This window comes from Musca autumnalis, unplaced genomic scaffold (genome assembly GCF_047663935.1).
Source record: "Musca autumnalis isolate F117 unplaced genomic scaffold, ASM4766393v1 scaffold_5, whole genome shotgun sequence".
Lineage (NCBI taxonomy): Eukaryota > Metazoa > Arthropoda > Insecta > Diptera > Muscidae > Musca > Musca autumnalis.
Window position 1 is genome coordinate 25,203,447 of NW_027412088.1, and position 14,920 is coordinate 25,218,366.

At 37.4% G+C, this 14,920-nt stretch overlaps 1 protein-coding gene across 1 annotated transcript; it reads left to right on the top strand.

The window, feature by feature from the left end:
• The first annotated feature begins 877 nt into the window (after window positions 1-877).
• On the top strand, window positions 878-3,358 carry Sps1 (inactive selenide, water dikinase). The gene has a single exon (XM_073954887.1). It carries the CDS (start codon window positions 1,195-1,197, stop codon window positions 2,389-2,391), a length of 1,197 nt encoding a protein of 398 aa, XP_073810988.1. The 5' UTR covers window positions 878-1,194; the 3' UTR covers window positions 2,392-3,358.
• Window positions 3,359-14,920: the final 11,562 nt, after the last annotated feature.

Here is a 14,920-nt window from a genome sequence, read left to right on the forward strand (position 1 = left end):
GGAAATATTTATATTGCATAGTAAAGAAATTGTACAGTTACATATTTTTGAGGGTAAATCGTTTTATGAAATGTTATAAAAACATTTATTTGGAATAAAGAATAATCAAAATGTAAATATTATGATTACGCCGGTGGTTACTTGGCTGGTGTTGCACTTGACCATCAAAGCAATGACGCCGTGTACAGGTTTTTTAAGCCGCCATCTGGCAATTTTATCGGCTTCCAGCCTGTTGCCAGTTAGTACAGCTCGTAAGCCATGAAGTCGGAACGTAGAAAAATTATTTTTAGGTATTGACTAACTCGATATTTTTATGAAATTGTTAAGAAATTTGTTCATTTCTTCATTTTTTAAAAATACATACATATGTATATGTATTAATGGTCTATATAATATTCATAGCGTACTTGGCTACTTACGTCATTTATTCCGCTTTGTTGAACCACAGTAAATTCGGTAATTTTTTTAGGTTACCGCATTTTTTTCAGTAAAATTAAAACACAAAATTTTGAATAAGAAGTTTGATAAGGCCAATTATAGCGATATTGCATACTTCTCAAAATAATGACCGACCGAAAATTCTAAAAGCTAAGGAGAAATGACTCTGTCGGCTTTGCCGGTATTATGTTTTAATGTTTACATCCAATATTGATAATTGAAATTTTTTACATTAGCTTAGACTAAATATTCTATTATTTGTAACAATTTTCCATTGAATTATCAAAAAAAAAAAAACAAATAATTTTCCTTAATTTTTTACATAAGTCATCTCACGTTACATGTCATTACGTTACGTGACTTCAGCGAATAACTGCAAACTACAGTTTGCTGACGCTATATTGAAACGTGTCCAAAAACAAACATCCAAGTCACTCGCAATGCATTTTGAACGCCGTTCGACGCCATTTTTACTGCTCATGAGCATCATGGCATCATGGAATAGATTCATTACACTATTCGATTATTCGTCGCCCTATACCCTGAAAAAAATAATTTACACCGCCAATTGATTCGAGCTGGAAAATCTGCCGCCAGTTGGGACAAAGAGCAATTCAAGCGCATTAGTTATTGTGAAATTTAGTGAAATTTATTCGCAGTTATTAGATTTTTAACAAAAAGAAAAACAATTGAAATAATAAACTAAAGGAACACACCGACAAACACTTCGTACGTTCGCTCGCTCGCTTCACCACAATGAGTTACCAAGCCGATGTCTTAAATGCTGCTCACTTGGAACTGCAGGGGGGAAATGGCGCTGAATTACGCCGTCCCTTCGACCCCACTGCTCACGACTTGGAGCCAACGTTTCGTTTGACGCGTTTTGCCGATTTAAAGGGCCGAGGTTGTAAAGTGCCCCAAGAGGTTTTGGGTAAATTAGTGTCCGCACTGCAACAGGACTACTCGCTGCAAGATCAAGATGCTCAATTCATGAACATGGCCATACCCCGCATTGGCATTGGTCTAGATTGTTCGGTGATTCCATTGCGCCACGGTGGCCTCTGTCTGGTGCAGACCACGGATTTCTTCTATCCCATTGTTGATGATCCCTATATGATGGGTAAGATTGCCTGCGCCAATGTATTGAGCGATTTGTATGCTATGGGTGTAACTGATTGTGATAACATGTTGATGCTGTTGGCCGTTAGCACCAAGATGACCGAGAAGGAACGCGATGTTGTAATCCCCTTGATTATGCGTGGCTTTAAGGATTCGGCTCTGGAGGCAGGTACCACTGTAACTGGTGGTCAGAGTGTGGTCAATCCTTGGTGTACAATTGGTGGTGTGGCCTCTACCATATGTCAGCCTAATGAGTATATTGTACCCGACAATGCTGTGGTGGGAGATGTATTGGTCCTTACCAAGCCTCTGGGTACTCAGGTGGCTGTAAATGCCCATCAATGGCTGGATCAGCCCGAACGTTGGAATCGTATTAAGTTGGTCGTTTCCGAAGAAGATGTACGCAAAGCCTATCACCGTGCAATGAATTCCATGGCCCGTTTGAATCGTACGGCCGCCCGTCTTATGCACAAATACAATGCCCATGGTGCTACCGACATTACAGGTTTCGGTTTGCTGGGACATGCCCAGACTTTGGCCTCCCACCAGAAGAAGGATGTCTCATTTGTTATTCACAATCTGCCGGTAATCTCCAAAATGGCCGCTGTGGCCAAAGCCTGTGGTAACATGTTCCAATTGCTTCAGGGCCATTCTGCCGAAACATCAGGAGGTCTTCTCATCTGCTTGCCCCGTGAACAAGCTGCCGCCTACTGCAAAGACATTGAGAAACAAGAAGGCTATCAGGCCTGGATTATTGGTATCGTTGAGAAGGGCAACAAGACCGCCCGCATTATTGACAAACCCCGTGTCATTGAGGTGCCCGCCAAGGACTAAACCAACAAATACACACACACAAACTCTAATAATGTACTAATAATACTAAGATGTAAGAGAACCCGCAAGGAGTGATTCGATCGATTCCTTCGTTCGTTTCAATTCGTTAAGAGTGAGTAAGGGGTGCTGCCGCCAACGTTTGTAATTTTAAATGTAAATCTTAATTGTATCTTCTTCCGCGCATATTAGAATAACAACAAGAACAACAACGACTTTGCTTTCACAATTGTCATTGGGTTTTGTCGTCTGTAGCATTTAAAAAACAAAACATCCAAAATTTTTCTTTTCTTTTTTTACTAGTTTTAAATTTAGAAATTTTGCTTCAATATTTTTAAATATTATTCTATTACAGAAATCAATAACTTTAATCTTATCGAAAGAAAAACTAAAACGTTTAGCTTAAAAGGATTCATTTAGAATTACTATTGTTTTTTTCGTAAGATATCTTATAAAAAATTGAGAATTAATTATATAGTATATCGTTGTGAATATATATGTATATATGTACATGTATTATCACCTGCCTCTTTAAAACAGAAAGAAAACAAAAAAATGTCCTGGAACATTGACACTAAGCTAACGCATACTGCACAATGTTGATGATGAGATAAGAAAAGAATAATTTTTGTAGGTGTTTGTTTAAAATTTTCAAAAATTTGTGTATCTTTTAATAAGTTCCCTTTTTTTCTAATTTGACACCTCCACCAAACCACTTAATATGAGAAATAGGATTCGTATTTTTATTTGTATTATTCCTCCTTCTCCCCCATTCACACACCAATCAGTCGTACGTATCGTATGCACTTTATTCTATATAACTTTTAAAATTGGATAGAAAGAGAGAGAGAGAAAGAGTTTTATAAGAAAAGGAGAAAATATAATAAAAAATCAAATTAATAAAGATTGGCTTAAAACAACAACACTGAAATATGTGTTGGGGCCAGTAAAGAAACAATTTAAAATAAAATTTGTTTTATTTCGATTTTATTTTGTTGGGGTATGTTTAGTAATCCTTACAGGTTTATTTGATTTTTGCAGTATCCATACACTACATGATGATGAAAAGATTCTAGTGATATTTGAGTCTTTTATTATTCTTTCAGTCGAACGCCAGCAGTCACAAAGATACATACACTCTTCTTCCCATGAGTATCCATTCTGGTCGTCATGTTCGTCAGTAACATTGAGTGTCCTCATTCATTGTAATATAATTCGTTTGACCCAGGGTTTCGGATTCGGAGCCTAACAAAGTTTCCTGAAGTCGGGCTACAATTTGTTCTATATTTATACTTTTTTATTTTATTCCCCTTATCTGATAGAGATGTGCATTTAATTTAATGACACATTTATTCATATTATAAGAAAAACTCTAATTCAGTAAATGACTACATTTTAACACCACTCTTTCAATTTTCTTTACAAAATGCATATGGGAAAAATTTTTGGTCCAAATAATTGTTTATTTAGAATACACTTTGTACATTTAGTAAGTTTCAGGGTCCATATCCTTGGTGAAGATCTGGTAAAAGACTTACTAGTGATCTCTTAGAAGACCCATTGGTAATCTTGTTTTCTAAAAGCAGTCATATTGCCATCTATGGTAAATTTTCCTTGCGACAATTGTCAGTTTGATGGAGGTGAGGCATATGGTAAGCCTTTGCCTCTCAGCACCCTCTCCCATCGACAAACAGACAATTGCCGCAAGGAAAATTGCCGAATGTAAATATGGACTAAGGAATTTGAAAGAGTGACATACTGTACTTTGTTGCGGTAAATAATGGTTTTACACTCCACATACAGTGTCAACAAAAGTCCGGAACCACTTATTTGATCTTTATGGGCCAGGGCGTAAAATACATACCAGAAATGTTTTTATTGTAGTAAATTTATTACGATTACGCGGAATACGCAAAAAAACAACCATCTGTGCTACATGAAATAATTAAAAAAAAAAAAACGAGATATACCCTCAGTCTGTGTGAATTAAGGGTCGATTATGGATAGCAACTCAACTGAAGTTGAGTTGCCAGAAGAGAAAATCATGCAATTAAAATGAGTAAAAAGACGGAAATGTTTGTCAAATTCAATCAATATCAGTGTTATAAACCTTCAGCTATTAATTTAATTGTAAAAAAGTAGAAATTTAAATGCAGAAATAGAAAATTATATTACTAAATTTGCTGTAGGCAACGCAACTGGAGTTGGGTTGCTATCCATAATCGAAACCCTAAAACACTTTTTTCCACAAAAACCTATATATAGAAGGGGGTTTCAAAATTTTGGGCGTATGAACCGACAAAAATATGGATTTGTATAGAAGCTCAAAAGTTTTGCGGGGAAGGTATCTAATGGAATGGACCGACACAGTCCATTTTGCAAGTGTGTCTTATTTTGCGTGTCATTCCCCTCGATAGATGTCGCGGTCACCTGTCGTTTCAGTTGGTCACCATATAATTCAGAGGGTTTGGACCATTATATCAGGAAGCCTGTACTTGCCTACGAAAAACATAATATCGCTCTAAATAGGACCACTAGGTAAAAACTTTCAAAGGATCCTCGAACAGACCCTCAACCGGGTTGCTCTATGAGATATCGCGCGTACCATTTTTGTGATTTTTTTTAAAACCGCAGAAAATTATGAAAAAATTACCACTGATAGTGCTTTTCATGTCGATTCCAACGATGTATTTCTTTTGTTTGGGGAAATGTATACTTACCGAGATAGAGGCCTCCGAAGTGCCAAAAATTCCTTTGTTTATTTGGGAAAAAATTACGATTTAAAAAAGTTTGTTCGCGTAGCCGAAATTCGCTACTTTCCATAGGAGAAAGTCTTAAATCCCCGGGTGAAGGCCGGCTACTTAAGAAAACTTGCGATTTAAAGGAAATTTTTGTATTTTTTCTGCGAAGGGTCGGTAAAGGAAATTTGTTCCCCAAAAAATATTACGATATGCAATGTGTGGACAAACTCAGTATTTGGTTCGAGAGTTGTCGAGCTCTCTAGCCACAACATATGGTGCCATAGAGGGTTTTTACACTTTCGGAATGTTTTCTCAAGAAGTATGGACTTGCCCCTGAAAAAACTTTTACCGTCGTAATTGAGGCAGCGAACGAAAGTTGCTTCAACAAAAATCAAAGTGATTCCAGAGCAGGTCTTAAAGTGAACTTATCCAAAATTTTATGTGGGAGGTATCCGAAGGAGTGGAAAAATATAGTCCATATTCGAACCTGATATATATTTGGTAGATATATTAGAATGTGTAAAATATTGATCAAATCGGTCACTACCATCAAGGGCTATCATGCGCACAATTTTTCCGAAAATTTATGAACTCAAGTGAGGTACCTGAAGGAGTGGACTGATGTGGCTTATCTTCGATCTTAAACTAAGTTTGGACAAAAGATTACGGAGACCAAATTTTGGACCGAATCGGCAGATCCGTTCGAGAGTTATCTTGCGGTCCAACCACTACACACGGTGTCATAGGGCTTTTTTGTACCTTTCAGGCTATTTTCTCAACTTTCAGGAAGTATGGACTTGCCCCTGATGACACTTGTACCGTCGTATAGGGGACAATGAATAGGAGTTGCTACAACAAAAATCAAAGCGATTCTATAGCAGGTCCTGAACTGAACTTTTCCGAAATTTTGTGTGGGAGGTACCCGAAGGTGTGGACCGATTGAGTCCATATTGAAACCTTATCTAAGTCTGGTACACATTTCATGATGTGCAAAGTATGGACCAAATCAGTTACTCCCTTCAAGAGTTATCGTGCGCACAAATTTTCCGAACATTTTCGAACTTTTGTAGGGGAGGTACCTGAAGGAGTAGACCGATATGGCCCATCTTCGAACTTAAACTAAGTTTGGACACAATATTACGATAGCTAAATTTTGGACCAAATCGGCTCATCCGTTTGAGAGTTATCGTGCGCACCATCCAGCCAGACAGACGGACGGACATTGCTAAATCGAATCCAAATTGTCTGAAACACATTTCGTCCAAACATACTTGGGGTCTAAAACAATTATTTCGATGAGGGACATTTTGTCCGTATGAAAGTGTATATACTCTTTCTATCCTAAAGGCTGAGGGTATAAAAACGTTACCCCCCATATACGAGTATTTGGGGCTTGTCCATATCTATATATATAAAAGAGCTTAGTGATAAGTGAGTGAGTGAGTGAGTGACTGACAGATCATCGCCCAGACGAAACGGCTGAAGCTAGAAGCTTGAAATTGTGGGTGTGGGTTGCTGTTGGTGTGTAGGGGTGAGATAAGGCTGGGTTCCTGGAAATTCGAACTGGAAGGGTACAAAAAGTACTAAAAGGTACTAAATATGGTACCCCTTGTGTTAGGCAAACGGGAAGAGCTAGAATTCTGAAATTTGGAATTAGGGGCCACTGATGGAAAGTTAGAAAGATGTACCAAAGGGTTTTTGAAAATTCGACGTCTAAGTGTACTAAAAGTTACCAAATTTAGTACCAATTGTATATTTTGATCGGATGTAGCTAGAATCTTGAAATTTGGTATGAAAAACAAGGTTGGAATGTGTTGTTTAAAAACGGAAATTGTTTGGGGAATACGCACTCGTACGAAAAGTACTAAATGGTACTAAATTTAGTACAATTTGTATTTGGGTGATCGGATAGAGCTGGAAACCTGAAATTTGGAATTCAGATTACTGTTGAAAACGAAATGAGGGTCGTTTTGGAAAATCGTACTTAAGTGTACGAAAAGTACTAAATGGTACTAAATTTGGTACAATTTGGATTTGGGTGAAAGGATAGAGCTGGAAATCTAAAATTTGGATTTAAGATTACTGACGCAGTATAGGATTGAGATATAGGGGTAGTTTTGGAAATTCGTACGTATGTGTACGAAAAGTACTAAATTTAGTACAACTTGAATTTGGATGAACGGATAGAGCTAGAAACCTGAAATTTGGAATTAAGATTACTGACGGAGTATAGGATTGCGATATGGGGGTAGTTTTCGAAATTTGTGCTTATGTGTACGACAAGTCCTAAATGGTACTAAATTTTGTACAACTTGGATTTGGGTGAACGGATAGAGCTGGAAACTTGAAATATCGAATTAAGATAACTGTTGAAGTGTACGATTGACATATGGGGTAGTTTTAGTACTTATGTTTACGAAAAGTACTAAATAGTACTAAATTTGGTACAATTTCGATTTGGTTGAACTAATAGAGCTAGAATCCTGAAATTTTGAATTTATTTACTTTTGGAGTGTAGGATTGAGGTAAGTTTGGAAATTCGTACTTATGTGTACGAAAAGGTGTAAATGGTACTAAATTTGGTACAATTTGGATTTGGGCTGGAAGCCAGAAATTTGGAATTAAGATTACTTTTGGAGTGTAGTTTTGGAAATTCGTACTTATGGGTACGGAAAGTAATAAATGGTACTAAATTTGGTAAAATTTGGATTTGGATAGATCTGGCAACCTGAAATTTGGAATTAAGATTACTGACGGCGTGAAGAACTGAGGCAGTTTTGGAAATTCATACTTATGAGTACGGAAAGTACTAGATGGTACTAAATTTGATACAATTTAGATTTGGGTGAACGGATAGAGCTGGAATCCTAAAATTTTGAATTAAGATTACTGTTGTACTGTAGGATTGAGTTAGTCTTGGAAATTCGTACTTATGGGTACGGAAAGTACTAAATTGTAGTAACTTTGGTGTAATTTAGATTTGGGTGAACGGATAGAGCTGGAAACCTGAAATTTGGAATTAAGATTACTGTTGGACTGTAGGATTGAGTTAGTCTTGGAAATTCGTACCTATGGGTACGAAAAGTACTAAATTTGGTACAATGGTACTAAATTTGGTACAATTTAAATTTAAGTGAACGGACAGAGCTGGAATCCTGAAATATTGAATTAAGATTTCTATTGGGGTGTAGGATTGATGTAGTTTCGGAAGTTCGTACTTATGGGTACGGGAAGTACTAAATGGTACTCACTTTGGTACATTTTGGATTTGGGTGAACAGATAGAGCTGGAATCCTGAAATTTATAATTAAGATTACTTATGGAGTTGTAGGATTGAGGTAGTTTTGGAAATTCGTGTTTATGGGTACGGGATGTTCTAAATGGTACTAAATTTGGTACAATTTATATTTGGGTGAACGGATAGAGCAGGAATCCTGAAATTTCGAGTTAAAGTTATTGGAGTGTATGGTTAAGGAAGTTTTGGAAATTCGTACTTATGGGTACGAAAAGTACTAAATTGTACTAAATTTGATTCAATTTGGATTTGGGTGAACGGAGAGAGCTGGAATCCTGAAATTTAGATTACTGTTGGAGTGTAGGACTGAGATAGTTTTGGAAGTTCGTACTTATGGTTACGAAAAGTACTAAATTTGGTACAATTTACTTTTGGGTGGACGGATAGGGTGGTATCCTGAAATTTAGAATTACTGTTGGAGAAAGTTATTGAAATTCGTACGTTCATACGAAAAGTATTAATGGTATTATTGAATGGAGATGCAATTCGGAAATTTGGTATTAGAGACCCTCTTGATGTGTAGGGTTGGGATATGGATGTGGTTGTGGTTGTGGTTGTGGATATACGTATAATAAGTGTACGAAAATTACAAAATGGCACAGAATTTGGTTCATATTGTTATTGTGTAAATAGGTAGAGCTGAAATTGTGAAATTCGGTATTATGTATACGTTCTTATGTATGTATACGAAAAATACTAAATTGCGGTTGGGATTTAGTTTTGGATAAAAGGCAGTAGTTTTTCAACTTATACATATTATAAGTACTGAATTAAGTACCAGTTTGGCGTTGCTTGAAGGGATAGAGGTGGAATTTCGAATTGTTGTATGAGGGATGGTGTTGGTGTTTAGATAAGTATTTTTTTGAAATGCATGCAAATTCTGAAATTAGGCTGAGGGCTGGCTGCCATATTGAGAAATACGAAATGTACTAAATGCTATTAAATTTGGCGTTGGTGTAGCAATGAAGCTGGGATTATATAATTAGTGTGTGAAAAGTACAAAATTGCAATAAATTTAAAAATTGTGCTGAATAATGTACTATTGTTTCTATGTTAACACTAATTCGGTTTCTAAATAATATAATAATTGTTCCACAAACATCCCAGACGGGACAAGGGAGACTTCTCTCATATCAATGAGTGCACCCCGATTCATATTAGCTCAATGATATGGGACCTACTGTTTATCGCAGAGTCCGCACGGCGTGCCTTACGACACAACTTGTAGAGAAGTTTTACATGGCTGAAATACTCAGGAAATGTCGCCAACATTACTGAGTGGTATTCTGCCGCCGTTGAAAATTTGATGTTGCCTGACCGGGGAATCGATCGGTTTTCTACATTTTGATATCATAAATTCCAAAATTCAGTTGGAAAATGTGGATAAAAGTTTTAAAATACCCATACCGTTTAGGCCGCTGTTGAAGTGTAGAGTTCTTTTTTTGAGATTCGGACAAAACGTGTACGAACAGTACTTGAAAGAAATTTAATATCAATTCAAATAGGTATTAGTACATAAAAATTTTCAGTGTTCACCATATTAAATATTGTTTATTTGAATATTATTCCTTTTCCGCATACGAAGTAGCGGGCATTTTGCTAGTCTTTCAATAAAATTGGTTAAAATTTGGCATCGATATTCCACAGTATTAGAAAACCTTCTTGCAAAAAAATTTAGGATTGGATCCCCATAGAACGGTACCGCCCGATTTTTCGAATTTTAAAAATTATATGTATATGTATGCACATTATTTATTCGAAATGACCGAAATGACACTTAATCTTTCCTGGAGGTAGGGCACCTCCAGAAATTTGTCGATATATGTATGTAGGTCCACACTTTGATCTTGTGCCCGTAGATCGGTACCGCCCAATATTCGCTATTTTTTAGGTTTCTAGCCGTAATATTTATTGATTTATTTTAATATGACAACTTTACACAAATCCAAGCCATCAGACCAAATATACTAGAATTAAATAATACAACTTATATGGCTCCTTAAGTCGCTGACCAGCAGCACTTGGGTTGCTGACAAAGAAACCTTGGCAATAGGCCGGTCTGTGGTAAGCTATGCGGCGTCAGCGTTGTATGAAAATGTTAGCGCTAAGCAGTGGAAGAATATTCAAATCTGTCAGAATGCCGCCCTGGAGACTGCAACAGGGTGCCTCCTCATGACACCAGTGGACCATCATCATGAGGAGACGAAGGTTTTACCGGTGCATCAGCACAACAGAATGTTGTCGATGTAGTACCTGCATGGGTGTTATCGCCGTGAACATCTATGCCACGATTTAAAAGACATGCTTCCCCCACCCAGTCACGCCAGGAGAGATCATCATGCTCCAGAGAGAGAGAGACCCAAAGGTATAAAAGAGATCCTCTAGACAAACGAGCCTATCAGGCAGGCTTGGATAGCATTCACATTGAGACGGTTGCGTATGCAGTACAAAGATACAATGAGAATGCCGTACTTGGTGCCACCTCATGACACCAGTGAGGAGACGGTGTTAGCGTCGTGAGCATCATTGCCACGATCAAGTGCAGGCTTCCCATATCCAGGTACGTCAGGAGAGATCTCCATGATCTGGAGAGAGAGACCATCAAAGGTATATGTGAGAACAGCTAGATCAACGACCGCAAATAGGCAGCCTTAAATAGCATTGACACTGATGCAGTCGTACTCAGAGACCACCTTCCTCCCATCGCAGCAGAAGAACGCCAGCTTCCACGCCAAACACGAGTGATTTTATCCCAGTTAAGACCAGGATGTTGCAGCCGCCTCTACTCGTATTGGGCCCGAATTGATGCCACGATACCCAACACATCCCCGGCATGTGGATTGGGAGCACACGGCACACTGCATTTGTTTAGCTGCCCAGCTAACCCCACTAACCTGTCTCCTGATCCTTTATGGACGCAAGCAGTCCAGTTTGCAGAATTTTTGAGTCAGGAACCAGAACCTCATAACTGAAATAACACTTAAACGATCATATGTATGTATATGCGTTGTTACAAGGTACATCCTCCGCAAAAGTTCAACATTTTGGCGCATTAATCCATTCTAAAGCCACTGGTCGGAACATTCTAGTCGTCGGAAATTTTAATATCGGGTAGTTGTGATGATCACGAGTACAACGTTGTGGAGGTTATTCTGAATTAAAACTCCCCGTGTGTTTTCTCACTTTTTCCTTTAAGTTGAAACGGCAAATAGAAAATACTCACGTAGATTTCTCATTCAGAATAACCACCTATCTGTTTGTGATAGGAAAGTCAATACTTGCTAAGATATGGGCTCCGAAATGTCCATTTAGGGAGACCCCTATCGCAATAAAATGTTAAGCTTGGTTTAGACTATACACTTAAACGATGATTAAGTGCATTATCTTGATTTATTTGACATACATATGTTGTATGCAATGATAGTTTAAACTACATATTAGTTGTCTTTGGATTGCCGAATGGGTTTTTATACCTTCAGCATTTATGCTAACGAGGGTATATACACTAGGGATATAACTTTTTGCACTTTTTTGCAAATATCAAAAATACCACCACATAGCCGTGTAGAGCATGAAAAACCATTATGAAATAAGGTGTAATTTTTTTTTGGCGAAAAAAGTTTCCGCACCAAATGCATTGAAGTTCAGCAATGCATTTTTTAATTTTATCTGTTATGACAACATATTTGCTTTTCATTAAAATTTTTATTTTTTTGTAATCTAATTTAAAATCATTATCAAACCGTTCTGGACCAATTTGTTCTCAAATCGCGCCATTTCGGAGCATATTAGGAATTTTGACACTATTGCAATTTTTGGTTTTTCTTTATAAACTCGTGAATTTTATGTTTATATATTTATTGTCCCTATCGGACAAGAGAATATGGTTTCATTTGCAACAAATTCGCGAAAGTTACAGACCGTTTTTAATGACTTTGCCTGTGAGAATTGTATTTATTTTTCTATAAATATTTACTCAAAGAAAGCAAATTTAAAATTTTAAGTAGAAAAAATATCAAAAGGGTTTTAGTAATCACAGCCGATGCGGAAATTTTTTTCACTGAACCGATCTTAGAAACGCGTTTTCATTATAAGGACAAAATTACCCACATGGTACTGGTGTTGTATTTTTGTAGAAAACAAATACGATTCTCACAGGCAAAGTCAACAAAAACAGCCTGTAACTTTCGCGAATTCGTTGCAAATGACCCCATATTCTCTTGTCCGATAGGTACAAAAAAATAAACATAAAATTAACGAGTGTATAAAGAAAAACCAAAAATTGCAAGAGTGTCAAAATTTCCTAATATGCTCCGAAATCGCGCGATTTGAGAACAAATTGGTCCAGAACGGTTTGATAATGATTTTAAATTAGATTACAAAAAAATAAAAATTTTAATGAAAAGCAAATATGTTGTCATAACAGATAAAATTAAAAAATGCATTGCTGAACTTCAATGCATTTGGTGCGGAAACTTTTTTCGCGATAGAGAAAAATTTACACCGTATTTCATAATAGTTTTCCATGCTCTACACGGCTATGTGGTGGTATTTTTTAGGTTATAGCCCTAATATACACTTTCATACGGGCAAAATGTGCCTCATCGAAATAATGGTTTTAGACCCCAAGTATGTTTGGACGAAATGTGTTTCAGACAATTTGGAATCGATTTAGCAATGCCCGTCCGTCCGTCTGTCTGGCTGGTGCGCACGATAACACTCGAACGGATGAATCGATATGGTCCAACATTTGGACCATAGATTGTCCAAACTTAGTTTAAGTTCGAAGATGGGCCATATAGGTCTACTCCTTCAGGTACCTCCTCGGAAAATTTTTGCGCACGATAACTCTTGAAGGGAGTAACCGATTTTGACCATACTTTGCACATCGTGAAATTTCTACCAGACATAGGTGAGGTTCCAATATGGACTCTCTCGATCCACTCCTTCGGGAACCTCCCACACAAAATTTCAAAAAGGTTCAGTTTAGGACCTGCTCTCCGATCGTTTTGATTTTTGTTGTAACAACTAACTAACGGTACAAGTTTCATCAGGGGCAAGTCCATACTTCCTGAGGAAATAGCCTTAAAGGTGTAAAAAAACCTAAGACGCCGGTGTAGTGGTTGGAGCGAAAGATAATTCTCGAACGGATCTGCCAATTCGCTCCAAAAGTAGGCCTTCGAAATATGTTGTTCAAACTTAGTTTAAGTTCGAAGAAAAGCCATCTTAGTCTACTCCTTCAGGTACCTCCGCCACAAAAGTTCAAAAATGTTCGGAAAAATTGTGCGCACAAGACTTCTTGAAGGGAGAGACCGATTTGGTCCATATTTTGCACATCCTAATTTGTGTACCAGATATAATATATCAGGTTCGAATATGGACTATATTTGTGCACTCCTTCGGGTAACTCCCACACAAAACTTCGGATAAGTTCACTTTAGGATCTGTTCTCGAATCACTTCAATTTTTGTTGAAGCAACTTGCATTCGCTGTCTCCATTACGAGGGTAAAACTTTTTTCAGGGGCAAATCCATACTTCTTGAGAAAACAGCCCAAAAGGTGTAAAACCCCTATGGCACCATGTATAGTCGCTGGAGAGCACTACTCGAAGATGGGCAACAACTTCCGGTACTTCCCTCCAATATTTAAAAATTTTCACTAAAATGGTATGCACGATATCTCTTGAACGGACAACCGTAGACGCCTTCATCTTTTCAATTCACATAGGCTGAGGGTATATCTCTGTCGGCAAAGTCGACTGATACTTTTTTACTTATTTATAGTACTGTTTATACCCTCCACCATAGAATGGGGGTATATTAAGTTTGTTTTTCCGCTTGTAACGCATTGAGGATAAAATTCCGAGTCGATATAGACATGTCCGTCTGTTGTAATCACTCTAGTGTCCACAATAATTGAGCTAGAGCGCTATATTTTTGCACCCGATTGTATTTTTTCCATAGGCAGTTCAAGTTAGAAGATGGGCTATATGGGCCCACGTTTTGGTATAGCCCGCAAATAACGGTACCTCCCGATTTTCGGTATTTTGGGGATTTTAGCTACATTTTTTTACCAAACAGCCGTAATAGATCCACGTTTTGGTACAGCCACCATATAACGATACCTCCCGAATTTTGGTATTTTGAGGATTTTAGCCACAATTTTTAACCGAACTACCCGTAATTTGACATTTGAGGTTCTCAGTGGTCACAAAATATCTCCACCAAAAACTGTCAACATCGATAGTTCCTCGTTTTGGTATAGCCCACATATAACAGTACCTCCCGGTTTTCGGTATTTTGAGGATTTAAGCTAACATTTTTAACCGAACTACCTGTAATTCCACAGATGACGTTACTAGTGATCAGAATGTTTCATGGTGAAGGGTATAATAATTAACACTTTTTACTTGTTTGTAGTCCAATTATTGTAGTCCATTATTTTTACATGAGCATGTCGCACTGAATTACTAATTATTCTATGACCACTGGAAGTT

Coding starts and splice junctions, on each gene's coding strand:
- Sps1 (XM_073954887.1), top strand. CDS start 1,195: ATGAGTTACCAAGCCGATGTCTTAAATGCTGCTCACTTGGAACTGCAG.